This window comes from Drosophila teissieri, chromosome X (genome assembly GCF_016746235.2).
Source record: "Drosophila teissieri strain GT53w chromosome X, Prin_Dtei_1.1, whole genome shotgun sequence".
Taxonomy (NCBI): domain Eukaryota; kingdom Metazoa; phylum Arthropoda; class Insecta; order Diptera; family Drosophilidae; genus Drosophila; species Drosophila teissieri.
Genome location: NC_053034.1, coordinates 20,242,849 through 20,262,865, shown reverse-complemented (window position 1 = coordinate 20,262,865; position 20,017 = coordinate 20,242,849). Strand labels below are relative to the sequence as shown.

Sequence of the window (20,017 nt, the reverse complement as noted above, 5' to 3'; positions counted from 1 at the left end):
AATGGAAATCTTTATGTGTGGATACGTGCTTTATGAACACCATGCTTAACCCCACTGCAGCCCCGGGGGTCTGTGTGCGTGTGAATGTGCAAACGCAAAGTTGAATTTTCCTCAATTAACCTTTTAAAACCCAGCTCTTGTTTGTTCTTGACTGCTGATTTGCTGACAAAAATATGTTCTTCCTTTCTTTCAGGTGAGTTTCGGTAGCAAAACTGACGCAGTGTAATTTTCCCCCGGCAGGCCGTCAAATTGTGAAAACTCAATTAAAGCAAAGGGTAAGCTATGAAAATCCGTCCTAAAGATGTCATCGAATCCGGGGATACAGCGGCTTTGGCCTGTTTGCCATTTGCGGTTGGCTGCACTTGCACTGCAAGCTGACAATTGCAGCTCAAAGCTCGGAAAGGAAAAGCGATACGAAATGGGAGGTGGGCGGTGGAAAGTGGGGAAAACCCAGGGAAGCATGGCTAAGAAAAAGAAGGTGGAAGGTTTCTCCCCTCGAAACTAATGAAGTAAAAGCAAAGTAAAAGGGAGAAAGCCATAAACAAATGACGCATGCACGTGACTCAGCTCGCTTCTGTTATTGCCGCTAAGTTGCACGACAAAAATGTATGGCAGTGTCCAAAGAATGTCATTTATTCCTTACTCTTCATTTATACTCTCATATTTTTCATATATTTTATGTTAATATACGCTTATTGGCTTAAATAAACAAAGTACTTGCAAATCACAATCAAAATCATTTAAGTAATAATTCTTCTGCAATATGTTACTTTTTAAATGTATAATACGTAATTTAAAATATTACAAAAAAGTGGAGGATCTTATATATATACTTATGTTCAGAAGAGATTGCCATATTTTGACTTGACTTCGATTCTACTGCCATAGACCGCACTTCCTCTGCGCCGGCACATTCCATTGTCGATTTGAAACCAAAGGAGTTGCCGGTGGGCGGCGGTGGCGGAGGGGGCGTAGCCGCAGGGAGTTGGCAGTCCTAGTCCGACTGTTGCCCTCTCCCTCTGCAGCGACTCCCCTCTCCTTGCACCCTCTAGTTGCATTTCGTTGTTCTACAGAGGCAACTTGAGTTGTGTTTGTGTTTTGCTTTGTCTTGTATGTTGACACATTTTTCTTTCGCATTTTCTTTTGCAGCGATGTGTGCATGTGTGTGCCTGTGTGCGGCTGTGTGCGGCTGTGTGTGTGAAACCGGAAATTACAAACGCAACAAAATGTTCTCCAGAGTTTGGATAGTATTGTTTCAGTGGCAGTCTAGGAATCCATTCCAAAGACGATAATTCCCCGCTTGTGATTCCGTCACATAACTCAGTGAATGAAGAATCATATAACATGTATACATTTACTAGAAATCGTTGAAATCTCTGAGCTACTCAAGTAGCTTATGAAATCAGTTGTCAAAACTTGCTTTATTTTCTCTACCTTTGGTTTGACTAGTAGCATTTCACTTCGAGGCGAGAACACGTCACACACAATTCTCATTCTCAGAAAACCAGCACTTACAGAGAGGTATACTAAAACTGAAATTCCCAAATGGAGCGGAGCGAGTACGACTGCGAGCTACCCTCGACCTCGGGGGCATCGTGCAGGAACTCCAGGTCCGGCACTGGCATATCGGCCATCCTGGGCTTCGCCAAGTCGGAGTACTCCCTGGACACGCTGGACGCGGAGGCCATGATGGCGAACGGGCGCCGCCTGGAGAGCGAGAACGACGGCAATGATACCGACGAGGAGGTCGAGATCTGCTTCACCCGCTTGAGCCTGATGCCCGACCGGGGCAGGCGTCTCTACATGGACTGCAAGCTGTCACTTCCGGCGGGCGGAAGTGTGCCCATGCGCGGCGGCGCAGAAGCCATTGCCGCTGCCCCGCACGAGAGCACCAGTTCGCCGGAAGTTCGCTATGAGCGGCTAAGAAATACTGCAGTCGAGGAGCGGAAATACTGGCGGTTGCAGAATCTGCCCATCACCTGTCCGCTGAGCAGCTGCGATCTGATTTTCAATCCCGGGCAGCTGCTGAGTCACTGCCTGATGTGCCACGAGGAGGTGATGACCATGGAAATGAAGGCCAAGGAGGCGAAGTGCCTGAAGATCTTTGGCAAATCCCTGCCGGAGGACAGGGGCAAAAGCAACTGTGTGGGTCTGCTGCTCTACAGGAGTGTGAGGAAGGCGACCCGCAACGCAAATCTACCCCGGATCTACAAGGACTGGGAGAGCCGCTTGCCCATCCTGATGATGCTGTGGAAGACCTCCTGGGACGCGGTGACCAGCGGCCCGCGGGTGACCCACATCTACATCCTCTGGCTGTTCTGTCCCCAGGCCCGAGCGCCTTTGATGGTGACCGTGGAGACCGTAGAGAAGACTCCGGGGCTGCCACGTCGCCAGGTGCTCCAGACCTGCTCCAGCCCGGAGATCCTGGAGAACTGCGACCTCCTTTCGGACAGTCCGTACTTCATGAGATTCACCCATCGCGAGATGAAGGAGCACACTGAGGACTACACGCAGGACATCGACCTGCAGCTCACCATTGACGAGGATGCGCCAAGTTTCCTCAATGCTCAGAACGAGGACTCCATCTACGAGGATGAAGTGGAAATGGAAATGGAACTGGTGGAAAACGACACCATCTCCAAAAATGCGGTGTCCATTGAGAAGTCGGGAGACCCTCAACCCAACTGAACGCAATTTAGCAGCAAGATTTTTGGCACGATTTTAAGTCCAAAATTATTAGCTTTTTGGTATCTAAAAATTGTTTCGCAAGTCTTTTTTTTGTAATATTTTGGATCTCTTTACACTTGGACGCAAGACCGTACTTCATAAGCAATTTAACATACGTGATCTTGTAACACTTTCATCAAAATTTATAAGTAAATAACAAATTTATTTTTAAATTGATGCGGCGACGTAGTAGATGTATTTTGTAGGAAAAGCAGCATAGTTGACTTTCATGCAGAGCAAAGGGTTACTTATGAAATTATTTAGACAAAACAAAGCGCATGAAAAAATAGTTTCGAACTGCAATTAAATTAGCCTTGTTATGTGTGCATTTGAAAGTGCATCATCATTGTGAGTGCATTTGTAGTTTCCCCTGTCGGACTGACAGCTTAATTTAATTATTCTTGAACACAAATGTTGTGGCAAACTCGCCCACTTAACCCGCTGTGTGTTTGCTTGGCCAAAATGCTGTTCGCTGGGAATTTTTCGCTTACGCCGCAGCGTATGCAACATGTTTGCCATGTGGGCGTCGTAAGGGGGGGCGTCGTAAAGGGGGGTGGCAGGGGCGGCCAGCAGTTTGGTTTTGGTGTCCAGGTCGTTGGCAGCCATTAGCACAAATGTCGTCGCAAAAAGGGGGCGTGGCGGGCTGGAGGAGGAGTAACTGCATCAACAACTTTTTAACCAACTTGCCAGCCCAGACTAACAAGACCGCAGAAATTGCGGATAGGGGTGCGAGGGGGGAGCGGGGCTAAGGGGCTAAGGGGGTTGTGGCGGCAAACTAACTAACTCGATGCTTTCGCCCGGCACTTGTAATGTCCCGTTATTGTTGCAACAGCACCGCCGGGGGTAAGGGGGTAGGGGGTTTTAGCTGCTTTGTCCGCGAAATACTTTTTTGTCCTTTTTATTCGGTTGCAAAAAAATGTAAGCTCAACTTCAGCTGCAGAGATTTTTCGGTCAGCGTTAATGCAGCAGTGTTAACCCCCCGAAGGCCCCTTGGCCACACCCCTCCCCACCCCTCCCCTCTGTGGACCAGGGCCGCTGAACGCTTTATGAGCAATGCATGCGAGCACTGAGAGAAATAAGGGGAGCTGCTTTCAAGTAATAGCGAACTTTGCCCGAAAATGATTTGGGTTTGCATCGTAGGTAACTGAAGTGACAAAGACTTGCCAAATCACATCCAGTACAGTGATAAAAGCCTTTCACTTTGTGTTTTACTTTACTACAGTAATAACTCGAGAGCATCTATTTGAATACCCCTTTAAGGACCCACTGCTCTCCGGTTACATTTGGTGATGGAAGTTTCGGGTAGTGCTTTTTTCGGGCAGTGAGTCCCCGCGGTCAGTTCCATTGCGGTCTGCTCATCTGTGTCCGTGTCTGCCAAGTTTTTGGGGCCCCTTGGCCCCCGCCACACTGCCCCCTCCCCCGGCAGCCACTGTAAAATAGTTGGCAACTTTTTGTGTATGTACTGTTGCTAAGGGGCACGGGGTTCCCCCTCGGACACTTTAAATTGCACACAAATTGGCAGAAATGGTTGTTGCCAGAGTTCCATTTTTGGCCGTTGCCTTTGACAATTTTGCCCGGCAAAGTTGCTGTGCTCCACCCAAAAAAAATAAAAAAGCACGCATTTTAATAAAACTAAGACAATAACGACTTTGTGTCTCCCTTTGTGCCCCGCATTTTTTCCAGCCATTTTTGCGACTTTTTGTCTAGTCTGGTCTTCGGAGAATTAAGTGCTGTGGTTTGATGTCCAGGGTGTCCAGGGGCAGCCGCAGAATAAGTGGCAATTCAACATTTGATTGGGCAGCGAGTCTGAGAAGTTTGCAGGCTGCGAGTTTTGAAATATGGCTTTAATTATGGTTTCAGCTTAATTTGTATATTTGCGAACTTAACTGGCGCAACATTCGATAGTTCTAATTGTTGTGCAAATTGCAATTTGTGCGGCTGTCTTGCTGGCCCTTAACAATTAATCATACAATTGCATTCAATTTATGTTTATTTGCTGTCATGGCTTGTTGTTCTTCGCTTGAGCTGGCCAACTAACCAATTAAATAATGTAATTTCGATTCGCATTGTCTACTTTTTTGCGATTGCCACACTTATTGTGGGTTTCGAATTCCATTGTTAATACTTCTGTTTGAGTTTAGGCTAACAATTTCAGTTAGTAATTGCGAGCGTAAATAATTGGCAATTCAATTAAATCAGCAGGCTCTGATTAATTCACTTTGAGCCATTAAATTTCTTGCAGGTACTTTATTATTTAACTGCCTTGCGGTCTAATGTGCTTGTAAAATATTTAAAACGGTGTTATTGTATTAAATCTTACTGTCGTATTAGCTAATTTTGAATACCAGAGTTGAGGTTTGTGCGGCTTCCAAAGAAAGTCGAGTAACTTGAGTGATCATGACAGCCTACCTATTTCTTTGCAACAGAAAATATAATTCCAAAATAATCCATCAAATATTGCCATTTATGTGGCGGTAACTGGTAATTTCTGGGTCACTTGCCCGGCCACGTTTCTCCGGAGCTCCAGTGCTCCAGTGCTCCGCCGTCCGCAGGAGCAGGACAATAAACGACAGCAGTCACCCTTTGTCCGGAGTCCGGAGTGCGGAGCCGGAGTCCTCAGACCTGCGTCCCGTATCCTTTTTCCCGGACCTCTGCTCTTTTGCGCCGTGCAGGCTGCATGAATTACGAGGTTAATTAGAAGTTTGACACGAGGCATGGGGCACTTACAATATGTACATGGAATAAATATATATGCGCACACAGGGTCCCAACGTGGAGGCTGGAGGCGGGGGGCAGGGGGCAGGAGGCTGGAGGATCCAGGATCCAGGATCCTGGTTCCGGGTAACTGGGGCAGGAGCAGCTGTCGTTGCAGTTCGAGGCACGTACGTGGCGCACACACACTCACGCACGAATGGTGGCCTGCATAAATAATGCAAGAGTGTGAAAAGACACACACCCACACACACACACACACACACACATTGACGCTGGACAACATTTGCTTAGCTTTGCAGGCAGCAGTTTTCAATATCAGCCTAGCAACTGGGAAATGGAAAAGCCCCTACACCTTCGCATCCACATTCACAGTCATTCGCATTCACACTGCCACGCCCATTTGGCCAGCTTGCACTTGTTTATCATTTATTACTGCAGTCGGAAAATCTGTTTCAGCTCCTTCTACATTTCACATTGTTTGTCTTCTGTATACGTATACTCGCTTTGCATGTTTTCCTACCATTCCACCCTTCTAGCCCAGCATTTTCCAGAGTTTTTTTTAGATTTTCACTCGTGCTGACACTTTTGCTGGCTGCTGAAAATGTTAAATTGAATGTGGCAAAGGTATTTTGCACGATGAAAATCTCAAATGTAATCGGAGGTAACGAAATCGTATCTATAAATGAAATTTGTGTCTTTCTGTGCACAAAATTTAACTGAGTTTAAAGGCACTGCATTTCTCTATAGTTTCGATTAACAAAGTGCTTGAATGCAGATCACTTGGATCTGCGTAGATTTCGACTTGCAGAGGTCTGCATCCTCAAAGGGTTTCATGTCCTGCATTCAATCCTAGTGGTTGGGGGCTTAATTATTCGACACCTTGCCAGCTGTAAACCAATTTAACGCCACTTGAAGGTTGCACCAGTTCGTGACACCCGAAGCAAAACGTTTTTAATGATGTTTGCAAATTTAATGCGTTCCTTAATTTAATAAATATAAATGCAGGCGCAGCAATTCAATTTCATAACCAGAAGTGGATGGCACACACAGACAGCCGCACAGGCACACAGACACACAGACAATTGCAGCTGCAATTGCAGTCGTTGGCAGTATGTTCGGTATGTTCGGTATATGTGTGTGCGTGTGTGTGGGTGGTGTGGGTGGGTGTGCACCTCGTTTCTTGTTCGGTTGATAAAGTTCATTTACCTTTTGGCGTTTATCTAAATGTCCTCTCTCTTTCTGGCGCCTCGCGCCGTCTCCCTCTTGCAGTGGCAAAAGTGTAATTGTCTATCTTATGCTTTACATTTGCACACAGATACACATGTGCACTGCAAGAAATGGGTGTCAGCATGTAAAATCTAAGGCCTTTGAATGTGAGTTGCACGTAGTACATACTTGACAGCAAATTCGGCCTCCCCGAACATCTATTTTTCTGAATTTAAGTTATAATTCAGATACGAGTATGTGAATTTTTTCGAGTGCACCGAAGCCCGCTTTAACTTTGTTTGCTTGTTTGCATTTGGCAATATGCCTGAGCAGACTGGCTAAGTCTCTTTCTCTTAGTGTGCATGCCCCTCTGTGTGCGTGTGCTCTTGAGTGTGTGTGTGTGGGTGTGGGTGGGTGTGTGTGTGTGAGTGCCTGAGTGTGTGACAGCGGGTCATGCCAACGTCTTCCTCTTGTTCGCCGCCTCTGCAGCTGGCATTTTCGCGCAATTTGAACTTGGTTTTATGGCCGAGTCGAAGCCAAAGTCACAACGGAATGAAATGCACAAAATTAAGCAAAACTGGGATGGGTAAAGTTTTAATTTTGTGTTTGTGTCGAAGGCATTTTGAAGTTGAACGGCGGATACGGGGTATTAAAGCTGACAACACTTTTTAGAAAATGAATTTCCACTGACATTTCATATTCCGATTGGAACTGAATTACTTTTTGTGGGCGGCAGCCATTAGCGCATTAAAAGTGAATAACTGGACAGCATTTGGGCCTAATTTATTATACTATTTAGGACTAAAATAGTTTTGGTTTCTCGCGTGCCATTCATTTGGCGTAATTATTTATTTCGCTTGGGCGAAGAGGAAAAACCAATGGAATGTCGGCTTAATAAAGGCTTTCAAAAATATGTGCACTATCCCTTGCAATTAACCCATTCGTATTTTAATTTCGAGCTTGTTTCGCTTTCGATTCAATTTCCATTTTCAATTTGATGCAATTAGCCGAAGTTCTGCGCAGAAAGCGAGCTCAATAAATTGAATTTAATTTGCTCCCCACTTTCCCACTTTTCCCACTTTTCCCATTCCCAATTCCCCATTTAATGCAGGCCCAAAGGTATATATGTACATATATATATTTATTCGCACAAATATCGGGCATTGTGCGGTTGGTGCAGTTAACATTTATTGCCTTTTCATACCTTCACGCTGTTAAATGAAATGTTTTATTTCCCATTTCGCAGGGGCTTTCCATGGCATGGAAACCCTCTTGGCATTCCATTTCAATTTCACTTGAAAATGCACTTCGAATCGCACACACATCGAATCGCGAGCCACTCGGAAATCAGAGAAATCAGAGGAGCGCGGCCAAACGCAATTACACGGTGCCGGCTGCCGGCTGCCATGGGTTAAGGGCCCATCGCGGTGTTAAGGGGTGCGGGAGGGGCGCGGGGCAGATGGTCCATATAAAGCATTGGCAAAACTTCATTACTAATTCCATTTCCAGCACAAATTTACCCACATATGCTCGCAAATGCCGTTGGAAATTGTACGCAATTTATTTTTTAAATCTCATCTGCAGACGGGCGGTGTTCGCAAGGGGGGCGTGGTGGGGTTCTAGTTCGTTGGCCATTGAGGGGGGGTGAGCTAGAGTTCAATTTTGGGAAATCAAAGGGAAAATTGCCAAGGAAGAAGTCGGAATTTTAGCTTTTTTCACTTCGATTTCATTTTAATTTTAATTTGAATTCTAATTGGTTCTGATGAAACATTGCATTTGCCATAATATGAACACTTTGCTCAGTTTTGGTTTGGTATCTCAGGGCTAGAAATAAGCAGATATCCGCCCATTCAGCCACTGCTCATCATAGTTTTCCAGCCAGGGAAATTCAAGTGGAAAACGGCGAACGTATCGCGAATTTATTCATCAAATTGAGCTGCCACCCCGCGGTTTAATCAATTGTTGCCGTTCCCTGTAGTTCAGTATTTCTGCATTTCTGTACTTCTGCATTTCTCTAGCCGACTATTTCCACGGCAATATCTCCTCTATCGCTTCTTCCGCCTCCCCAAAGCCGCTTTCCCCCAGTTTCCCCCAGTTTCGCCCAGTTTCCCACACTTTTCCGTTGCTTTTCCTTTTGCTGCTCACGATTTGGTGCACCCAATCGACCCATAAACCCAGTTATTTACTTAGAAGCGCCTTTTAACATTTTTTGCCACTGCTGCCGCTTCTTCTTCTTCTTCTTCTTCTGCCACTGCTGTTGCAACGGTTTAATGGCAGCTTGCCGTCGCAGTCGGCGTCGCAGTCGCAGTCGCTGCAGTCGGCTTTTTGCATTAAATCAACGCGCGACCACCGCCAACAATAATCAACAAAACAGAGCGCACAGAGAAAACTTTGGCCGCAATAAACGCCCGCACCACCCACTGCACCTCCCAGGTTTTCCACTTCCTACACAGCAAAGAAAATCCGATCCATTCCATTTTGAGATAAGGTCAAAGAGCCGTTTTAAGTGTACAAACATTTGTAGTTTCTTTTCAATAATTGGTAAGGTTTTAAATTTCTTGTAAATTAATAAGATGTTTTCATAGCATTTTTGTATATTTGAAAACATTGCAAATTCCAAAGTAAGTTATAAAATTACATATTCACCATGAAATCGAACATGGTGCTGTGTTTTGCGCAGTGCACATAGCCCTAGCCCACTATGCAGTGCAACCAATCTCAATTGCAGTTCGAACTCCAATACGAGAATTCGTTTCAATTTGTTGGTCACCCAACATCCATCGCCCCCTTGCGCGGAACCAACCGCAATGGTGGGGCGACTTCTGCTGGGGGCAGATAGTTCGGAATGGAGGGGTGGAGGGGGTGGAAGGGGTGGTTCTGCCACCATCCTGCCAAGAATTGATTCGCGCCGACTCGCGCCGCATGCAAATAAGGTCAACGTGCGCTGGCCAAAAGCCGGCAGTCAGTCAAGGAGCGGCCGAGACGAATGCGACTGAGCCAGCGGCCCATTTCGGCGGTGCACTGTGCGAAAAACTGTCGAGCTTGGATCGAATCTATTTACAGAAACTCACATCATGCGCAGCTGATGTGAGATATTTATCTTATTACGTTTTAAGCTGCGCAAGCTGAAGCCGCGATTTATTTGAAAACGATTTTTAATACTAGCAACTAACTAATATATAAATTTAAGAATATGTACCGCTTCTTTTCTCGCAGTGCGCCTAGGCCGGAAAGTATGCAACACTGCGCCAACCGCTTGACTGAGTGACGCTTGATGTAGAAGGGTGGCAAGGGTGGTGTTTGGCTGTTTGGCTGTTTGGGTGCTTGGGTGGTTGGGTGGTTCCGTGGTGGGGTTGTGGGGTGTTTGGGTGGGTTAGTGTCGGTTGCCTTGTCTGTGGCGCTTGTTTGCCACGTTGCCATTTGGCACATTTCGAATGAGCGAACGAACGAATGAGCGTGCCACAGAACAAGATGAACCAGCGGAAGGGGAATAGGAATTTCTCTTTGGTCTTTGCCGTTGTTGTGCAATTGCAAACATTTAGCATGGCGACCTAAAACAGTTGGCACACAAACGAACACGCTAGAAGCGGGAAGAGCGCAGAGAGGTCTTCAAAATGGCGCAAAAAGAAAGTGGGGAAATGCTGGGCGAGGGGAGCATAGAAACATTGAGGGAAAGCTGCCAGGGGAGGGACCATGAGTCCATAAATTCAAATCGAAATGAATAATTGAGTCAGCTGCAATGACCATCAAGCTTAATGATTTTTCGAGCCAAATGCAATGAACGCAAAGAAAGAGTATCTAATTGCATTATTTAACGTGTAGAAGGCGTTCCCAAACTTGTGGCGCCCAACGAGGGGCTTTCCTAGGCCGTGAGGCATAAAACTGGTTTTTAATCCTTAGAAAAACCCCTTAATATTTCATTGCTGAGTAATTAAACACGTATAAAAATTGCATGAAGAATATGCATGTATTCAGACTCATACCTGGTAAGCAATGCATTCTGCATCGATATGCTCGTTTTGCGACAGTGCACTGCAGTGCTCGCAATTTAATTAAAGCCATGTACCATTTATAAAATGCATAAACACCCAGAGCCGTTCACAAATTGCTATATATTGAATGAATAAATGAACTGGGCTGCACGACCGTCTTCATTTCCCCTCCTTTCAAATATATTTTCGCATTTATTCGGGCTCGGGCGGTGAATAAAATGTGCCCACCCACTTGGCCGGCTACCTGGGCGAAACTCACAAATCAACAAATTTTGGATTTAAATTCAGTTTACCCACAAAACCCACCTCCCACCTCCCGGCTCTCGTTTCCCCTTATCCGCAACCTGTTAATGGCTTGCATTTTCATTCATACAAATCTCATAATGGATAGTGCGAAAGAGATAGCCTGCGTGTGTGCAAGGGTGATGGGAGAGTGTGGCAGGAGGACAGGCAGCGGGGGCAGCGAGAGGCAGCGAGGGAAAATGCATTCTAATGAAAAGCGTTTAAGACAAAATCAACAACAGAATTGGCCAAAAATGCAAACAAATCCAGACTGGCAGGTGGTGAAATTCGCTGGATTTTGGGCTAGCACGAGTGCTTTTTGCGAAAATGTGAATGCACTTTAGTTTCTGCCACTGGGGACGATCAATAAAAACGTTAGCCAGTTGAAATATCCCACCTCTGTTGCTTTAGGCCTTATCAAATGGAGGTCTGTAGAATAACACAGTTATTAGCTGCTTTATATGAAACGCATATATCTTTTTACCTGCCCAAACTAAAGTTCTCCACATTAAGTTCTGCAGTGTATTTCCATCAATGGCTTGGCGTACAAGCTCCATTTTCAATGCGTTGCCACAGCACGTGAAATGGATCAAAGTGCGCTCTATTTGGCAACAACAATGGGCGCAAGCAAGAATCTGTTGCGGGGAAGGGAAATGTGGGAAAGTGGAAAAGTGGGGGCTTGTTAAGCTCTGTAAGTGGAGCACCAAAAGCATGGAAAACAGAGCGGCGGGGAGAACTCTCGCTTCGTTTCAATCAATTAAGCGCCAATAATTAATTCAATTGATTTCATTTCAACCGGCATCGCAGTCTCCCTCTCCCTCCCCCCTTTTCCCAGCCACATTTTCCCAACCCCCAACCCCCCAACCATTCAAGTCCCCGCGAAGCGCCACAATGTCGCTGAGGGTGGAAACGTCGAGGGTGGAACTGTAAGCTGCCGAATGTCTTAGGCCATTTCAATCTCGAGCGCCATTAATTCATTTTAAAATTTATGGCTTACAAATTGGCGTGGCTCATTGGGAAGGCCAGGCGTTTTGTACAGATTCCACAACTGCAGCATATAAAAGTATAAATGAATTATTAAATATTAAGCTCACACATTTTAGAGTGAAATATTAACCAATTTTTAACTGCTGTTAGGAGTTAGTGCAGGAAAGCTCTTTAACCCAAAAGGGACGCACTGCGTATGTGTGAAAATCCTTAAATCCTTGTGGTAGGCCTCCATAATCATTTTTACAAGCTTCATTTTGAAGCGCCAGCAGTGAAGCACCCTGCTGCTTGAATATGTATATTTTATAAATTATTGCAGATTTATTTTTCGGTCTTTGCGGTAATTTAATGGCTTCGACAGCTGCTTTGGGACCGAATTTGAGTTCAGAATTCGTTTGGGGGTGGGGGAGTTTAATGGCATGGATTTGGGGGAAAGGGGCGCTGTGAAAATATACTCGAATCGAGAAGCGTTGGGAATTTATGAAATTATTCTATGAAAATCCCTGCCTGCCCACACTTATTGCACACATCTGAATCTGGCTTAGCATCTACGTACTTGTCAGCATTTAATATGAAATAATTTCTTTCTGTTTGCCCTGTTTTTTTGCCCATTTCTCCAGCAACTGAAATCTTTTCGGCCAACAACTTCATAAATTCTCTCTCTTGCCGTTGCAGGTAAATTCCCACAGCAAAGACGACTCCACTCGAGACTTTTGTTGAATGTAAGCCAAAAATCCATTTACATAATAAGATACCAGAGAAATTCGAGCAAAACAAGGAGGCAGGCAAGGCAGGGCAGGGCAAGGCAAGGCAACAAGACAAATATGGACAGTGAACTCGGTTCGACTAATGCCACATAAGTCATGCATATGTGACTCACTCTTGAGTTTGGCAACAAAATTAACAAAACATAAATCGTGCCAAGGCACTTTACATGACAGAGAAAGGCACAAGTGCTCGCATATATCTTGTACATAAGAATAGAGGGAAAAGACTTCGAATTCACATATATTTAGGCCTTCGTTTTAAAGGCATTTTTCCTATTTGAAATATGTACATATTGCTATTCTTATTGGAAGAATTTTTAAAAGTCTATTTACCTCCGGAGTAATCAGGTTTCTACTTTTCGACTTTGCCAAAAAGCTATCGACATTCTGAATTCGCAGAGCGTAGTTTCAGCAACTCTATGCAAAGAAACCACGGAACTTAACCCAATATAACCCAGTTTGGGAAAGATATATGTGGATATATAAGTACGTACCTCTGGAGGGCCAACTTGGGCCTGTGTTTTCATCATTTATTCGAACATTCTTCAGGCTGGAAACGAAACTTCGACTCTCAGACGCAGCCATTACTCTTGTGACCCCCCCGAAGCCCCAAAGCCCCTGCCGCCGACGCCACTGGCGAACACTTGAGCCCCTCGCCGTTGGGGGCGCCACTTTAAAAAAGGCAAAACGAAGGAAGAAAAAATTCACACTATAAAATCATAAATTACGCCATTTAAGTGGGTCAAATGGAGGCATTTGTGCGGAAGACACCCCGCTAAGGGGTTTTTCCAGGGGGCAGGGGCTGGGGCTTGGGCTTGGGCTAGGCCTGCGGTGGGAGGGGTAGAGTAGAGGGGGTAGGGGTTGGCAGGACTAAGAGGATACAACGACTGCGGCGTTTTCCATGTTACTGGGTCACTGCAGGCACACACAAATTGCGGTGAACGGGGGCTTCAGATCGGTTTGGGGAGGTGGGCTTCGGCTTCGGCTTCGATATAAATGAGCAATGTTAGGCCTGCCAAATTGCCCCCCAACTCGCCCCTTGCCCCTTGCCCCATGCCACGGACGCCACTGGTTTGTTGTTAAGTAAAAGAAGCCGCAATAAAACAAACGAAAAATGGAAAGCGAAACGCCAACGGAAAGAGCGGCAAATGGGAACTGGGAAATGGGAAATGGGAAACCGAACGCGGGCGACGTCATCGCAGTTGTTTTTTGTTCTTGTTGCCACAGTGGCAATTATTGCAAAACAAGAAGGACCCCCTGCGGCGCCCCTGCTGCATCGACCTTGTCAGCATTTTTCGTCTTCTGCTGCAGTCACGTTGACAATTTTTCCAATTGCAGTTTTCCACAGCGAACAGCAAAAACTTCGCCTTTAGCAGTAATCAGTTAACGGACGGGGGGTTTCGGAAAAATGGAAAACGGAAAATGGAAAACGGAAAATGGCAACTGACGACCAAGAGACCTAATCAATAATGCCTTCAATGTTGGCTCTGCTTTCTATTTTTTTCTATTTTCTATTACTTTTTCCGATGCCCTCCAAACGGGGCATGTTGCATGTATGTTGCATGTAAGGTATTTTTGTCTATTAAATTTCCATTCTGGCAGTCTGGCAAGCGGTGTATGTATAATCGATGGAGCTATGATAACATGCATATATGAATTACTAGCTTTAGGCGTATTAATTCAATACCGACGATTTTGCTGATTTTGGCTCACTTGAAAATCATTGTAGTGAAAATGGACACAAGTAGGAGTATATTCTGGGAACCATCAGAAAACCTTTAAATATTCAGTTGCAGCTTAGTTTTCTGCAGCCAATCTGAAGGTTTAAGAAAGAATAAAAAAAATACAATATTTTATTCAGGCTTTTAGAAAGACGAACCTTTAAGAAACTCCGCATTACAATGGCAATGTTTCCAAATGTCTTATAATTATCCGACAACTTGGACTGCTTAGACTTAAAGTACTCCAATTCGATCACTAAAATCATTCCGTTTGAATCAAGTAAATTTGTACATTGTTTACTAAAGCTTAAAAATATTTAACAAGCACAGCCGAATGGGAGTCGAAGGGTATATGTGTGTAGCAGCCTTCACTTTTCACATTTGTTTCTGGCTCGCCGCAGTCGGAATTTCATTAGCCCAGCTCGAATGGGGAAAAGTGGGGCCGGCTGGGAAGCAGAGGCCTCACTTGATTCGCTTTCATGTTCAGGGGTCGTCCTAGCCCCCCAGTCCCCCAGTCCCCCTCTTCATGTGTCATGTCACGGCTGACAGTGAAGGGAGTTGCGAGTGTCGAGGGTTATGGCTCATATGTCGCTGGCTTTACATTATTTCCCAGCGATTTGCCCCTCCGCAGCGCCCTTGACCCCAATTGATGGTAATTCAGCTCACTTTTTCCTGGGTTTCCTCCTATTTTCTTATTTTTTGTTGTTTCTCCTTTTTTTTTTGATGAGCGAGTGTCCCCACAGTGGAAAAGTGACAGGAGAGCTGAGATATTTGCATGTCACACGGCCTAGATGTCGGAAAATACTTGGAGCACAAGGTCGGTCGATCTGAATCGGCAAAATGGCTTCCTAAATTGGGAATACAACACAAGGCCCTTCGCGTCTTAGCTCACTGTTTTGAAGACCAATTTCCCTTCAATTAAAGATGGCTTTTGTTTTATAATCATGCTTCAGTCCTCTTTTTGTGGTGATTTCCTGCACTTCTTTGCTCATTTCATAAACTCTCTGGACCTAGCATCCCATCAATTCTAAGCCATTAGCAAGTGGTTTTTGTTAAGTTCAGATCGGCTTGTATTTAGCCATTCAGTTAAATTAGCCATCCAAAGCACTTCCACTATCAAGCAATTTATTTCGCTTTTTATTTAGTGCATTCGGTAGCAGCGTTTGATGCGGCTTCAATTTCGCATCGACCTATCGGCAATCTTTGTCTAACTATGCAAATGATATATGCACAGCATGTCCAAGTGTGTGCTGCTGTGTGTTGGTGTGTGCTGGTGTGTGCTGGTGTGTGCTGGTGTGTGCTGGTGTGTGCTGGTGTGTGCTGGTGTGTGCTGGTGTGTGCTGGTGTGTGCTGGTGTGTGGCCATATACCACTGATATCTGGCTCACTAATCTTAGATACAAACAATATATTCAAATAGCGACCTAGATCCTTGCTTAACGTTCGAACAACAGCCACAAAACCAACAAGGATGGCGATAATAATAACAATGAGAGTGAGTGAGCGAGCGAATGGGAGGGCACGAGTGCTGGTCAGAGGGAGAGGGAGAGGGAGAGGGAAGTAGGCCCGCGAAAGAGAGGGCGAAATATTTCACAATCTGCACTCCAAATGAAATGTGGCCCACAATGGCTTTCCTCACTCTCTGCTCGGCTTTTCCATTTTTTGCTTTCCGGAAAACGGGCTAAGAAAGTGGGCAAATGTCAGTGCAACGGAAAAGGGGGGAAAATGAAAATCTTCTACTCCCGAAAATTGTGCAACCGAAAATGAAATAAGTAGGGCAGAAATGAACGCTATTGAGGTTAGAAGTGAGACCCCTGAAAAAATCATTTTCCCCTCAATGTGGTAAAAAGTAAAGAATGCATTTACTATCTGTAAACATGTTTGAAATATCCATTTTTAAGTCAGACTTGGCACATGCAAAAATCTCGCTTAGCTTACAAGAACTTGTAGTAATCTGTGTTGGTTCCATTGAATTCTTTCTTTGCAACGCTGCCAAAATGACTACATGGTGACTCATATCTGCCATATCTGTAGTTGGCTATGGAGCTATGGAGCTAGCCAACATATCCCCACTGTAATGGCACCCCCATTCTGCTCCAAAATAAACTCGACTCTGGCACTCCATTCGCATAATTCGGGCCCTCGAAACCGCGAGTGAGAACATTAAATTAATTTAAGTGGCTCACTTGCTCCCATCGAAACAATTGTCAGTGCATTAATGCCAAGCACTTGAAGAGCGAAGTATCCCCAATCCAAACATGGCCAAGATGGCTTTGGTTGGCAGGAAACGGAGAGGGAAACGGAAACGGAAACGGGCCAAGTCTCGACTAGAATCCATTTCCATGTGCCTGGGATCTCGCTGTGGGATTGCCTGCAATTGTGCGGGGATAAAGAAAACAGAAGCATAAAATCAAATTACAAACTAATATTACTCACAGTGCGTTTACTTTTCCGTATCGTTAGTTTTCACTGTCAATTGACAAAAGAACAAAATGAAATGGTGTGTTTTCCTTTTTTGGGGCGCAATTCAGGGGGCGGGGGGCGGTGGAAATTGCAGCGGCTGCGGAAACACAGAGCAAGACAAAAGAAGCGGGGCAGGGAGGGCACGAGGAAGGGGCAAGCAAAACACACAAAGGAGAAACAAACATGAAACAGCAAGAAAGCCAGTTATGCATGTGTTGAGGGGCAGGGGTAGGGCTTTTCCGAGGGAGCGGGGGGTGTGGCTCCAAACAATGCCAGAAATAATGTAACGAAAATTGTGTCGACGTCATCGATACGCAAAAATGACGCGGAACCCCTCAAGCAACCCCAAATAGTGTGGCATACGCGAGGCAAGGACCTCATATACAGGGTGCTGTACTAATGGGTATCACCACATTTAAGGAGCTGTACGAATATCCCTGCCACTACGTCTGTACGAGTATTTGTGTAAAATGTTCCTCACTGGCGCCGAGTTTTAATAAAAGAGTGTATATAATATATACATATTTTAGTTCTCATCAGTTGAGTTAGGAAAACGAATTTCAGAATATTTAGCTTAGAAAAGCCAGAGACGATATGAGAACTGAAAAGTGCACAGGGTATTCGATTGATTGGCCTGCCTTAATCTTTATTCCCTGTTTTGCTTGCATGTTGGTTTGTTGTTACACACACACTCACACCCTCACACACACACACACATTTATGGGCATGTACGTATACATTATGGAAACGGGGCCAGCAGGCATCAAAAAATCACGTATACGTCAGCGCGGCCGGCGGCGTCGTTGGAGCTTATCTGGTTTTCTGTTCTGTTGTTGCCGCTGCTCCCATAATCGCACAGGCCATAAAAAACGCATTGTTTATGCGACGTAATTGGACACCATCGAATCGCCCATCACCCACCGCCCACCGCCCATCACCCACCGCCCATCACCCACCACCCACTGGCATTTGGTCATCATTGGATCTTCGGTGCGACCATTTTCAATGCCATTAAAAGCGGCCATTGGGCCATTGGGCGCGTATCCGCACAAAAGGGCGATGGTGGTGGTAGTGCCACGCCCACTGCCCCCAGAGACAGCCCCTTGTTGTTCGCTAATCCTTCGCGTACTTTATGCTGTTCACTTGGCTTGGCAGCGCTGCCAAAAACCGAAAAGAAAATGAAACATCCCCAGGAGCCCGGCGATTTACAGGCCGATTTCTGACCTAAACAACAATAAAGAACAACGGGTGGGGAATTAAACTTTTCACGACGCCAACAATGAAATCCTGGAAAATCTAAAGTAAGGAATCGCATTGCCAGGCGATTCGATGCCACAAAGTAGGTCAAAGTATTGGCACTATAAGCCAAAATGAAATCCTAATTATTTCGTATGAAACTTTTACGTGTTCAGTTTGACATTACAAACTGTGATTTTGAAGATAGTTTGCAGTGCGATTTTTAGCAATCGCTGTGCATTAAAGTCAAGCGCACTTTGGACCAATTGTTTTCCTTTTTTGGCCAGCCTGACGCGCATGAAACGCACTGTACGAAGTGTGGCCAAAAGAGATCCTTCTGCAGTTTCGGTTTCAGTTCCAGCTTATGTAAATGGCTTATCGGAGCGAAAGAGTGGGCTGCCACTGGCCGGAAAGAGATAGACAACTTGGCAAACAAGTTTTGAAGCGATTTTCGCTTTAGTTTATGTTGGCACATAATTTCATCCTCCTCTCTCTCTTGCTCTCTCTTTTCCTCCGTTTTTTCTTTCATTCTTCCTTTTTTTTTGCATAATTTTTCGTTTTTGGCAAATATTTTGCCAGGCAGCCAAACTTTCTGTCCACACTCATACACACACACACACAGACACACAGGCCCATATACACACACGCACCGAACTCGTCGAAAATTTCAAATTAAAATTCTGCAAAGTTTGCCATGTTCTCGTGTGTGTTTGCTAGTGTGTTTGTGTTTGGGCAAACACTGCGCATAATTTTGCTCAAATCTTTGACAAATATTTTCGCATGCTAATTTCACGTGAGCGAGAGCGGCCCAAATACCAAAAAGGCACATGAAACTTTGTTTGCCGCCACTTCACTCTGCTTTTTTTGTTGGCCAGAGTCCTTGAAGCCACGCCCACCATCCACCGCCCACCGCCCACCAATTGGACCAAAGGATTTATTGTTGCATAATCAAATTCCTGGGGATAAAACAAGCCAAGAAAATTGTCAGCGTTCCTCAACTTTTAGCGCTCTCCCTCTCAAATTTTTGGTTGCGCCGTAGGGCATCTCGGCAAAAGGGGGCGTGGCCGGCTGAACTATTCACAAACTTGGCAAGGAAAATAGCTGAGATACTTGGTGTGGTAACTCCAAGCCGCCGCTTTCCGCTTTTGAATTAAGTGCTAAACAAACGAAAATGATGGCGAAAATTGTACTTATTGCTGAAGCTAAGTCACGGGTACAGTGAACTCTGGTTGAGGAAGTTTCCACGCATACTTGACATTGCATCCAGAGCTTTGGTGGAACTGGCATAAAAAATGTGTATGTCTGTGGAAGTTTAGTGGTGGAGACTCTCTTGGCGAACTCCTTAAGTTGCGAGCCTTGGGTTTCGGCATTTTCGTGCTTTTAAAGCCGGAAAGTTCGCATTTCCCGTTGCGCGACTTTAATTACAGCTGGTTTTCCGGGGGGGGCTGGGGAAAATGGGTGGGAAACTGACTGGCTCTAAAACCGAGCCCCAAGAAGCATTCCTTCAGCCCGGCACACAATTACACACAGCACCACCTATTTTGGCCACCTAAATTCCGCCTTTCCCTTGCACGTAGTTAAAAACTTTTCGTTTGCAATTTTTCTTGAGCTGGCAGAGCCATTATTTCTGGCATTTGCCCCCTGACTCCTGACTCCCGACTCCCGATTCGTGAACCCATAGCCCCCCAAGAGCCCCAAGCCCCCCGCAAAATGAGCAGCATGTGCAACGTGCAGCGTCAACCAAAAAACTCAAAAAAAACTCTTTCAATTCCCAGAGTCGACGGTAAATTTAAATGCGGCTTCGTCTGCTCTTTTTGGTTCCTGCACTATTTTCGGGGGTTAATGTAGAAACTTGTGCACCAGCAAAGGAAAAAAAAAACATCTGTCAGGGTTAAAACCATGTCTGCCACAGAGCGGGTTAA

The 20,017-nt window shown here is 45.3% G+C and overlaps 1 protein-coding gene and 1 pseudogene across 1 annotated transcript; one reads left to right on the top strand and one right to left on the bottom strand.

Annotated features, from left to right (window-relative positions):
• Positions 1-1,442: 1,442 nt before the first annotated feature.
• On the top strand, positions 1,443-2,904 carry LOC122623534. Its single transcript, XM_043802740.1, has one exon. It carries the CDS (start codon positions 1,546-1,548, stop codon positions 2,686-2,688), a length of 1,143 nt encoding a protein of 380 aa, XP_043658675.1. The 5' UTR covers positions 1,443-1,545; the 3' UTR covers positions 2,689-2,904.
• Positions 2,905-5,136: 2,232 nt separating this feature from the next.
• On the bottom strand, positions 5,137-5,818 carry LOC122624289 (annotated as a pseudogene).
• Between the last annotated feature and the right edge of the window lie 14,199 nt (positions 5,819-20,017).

Coding starts and splice junctions, on each gene's coding strand:
- LOC122623534 (XM_043802740.1), top strand. CDS start 1,546: ATGGAGCGGAGCGAGTACGACTGCGAGCTACCCTCGACCTCGGGGGCA.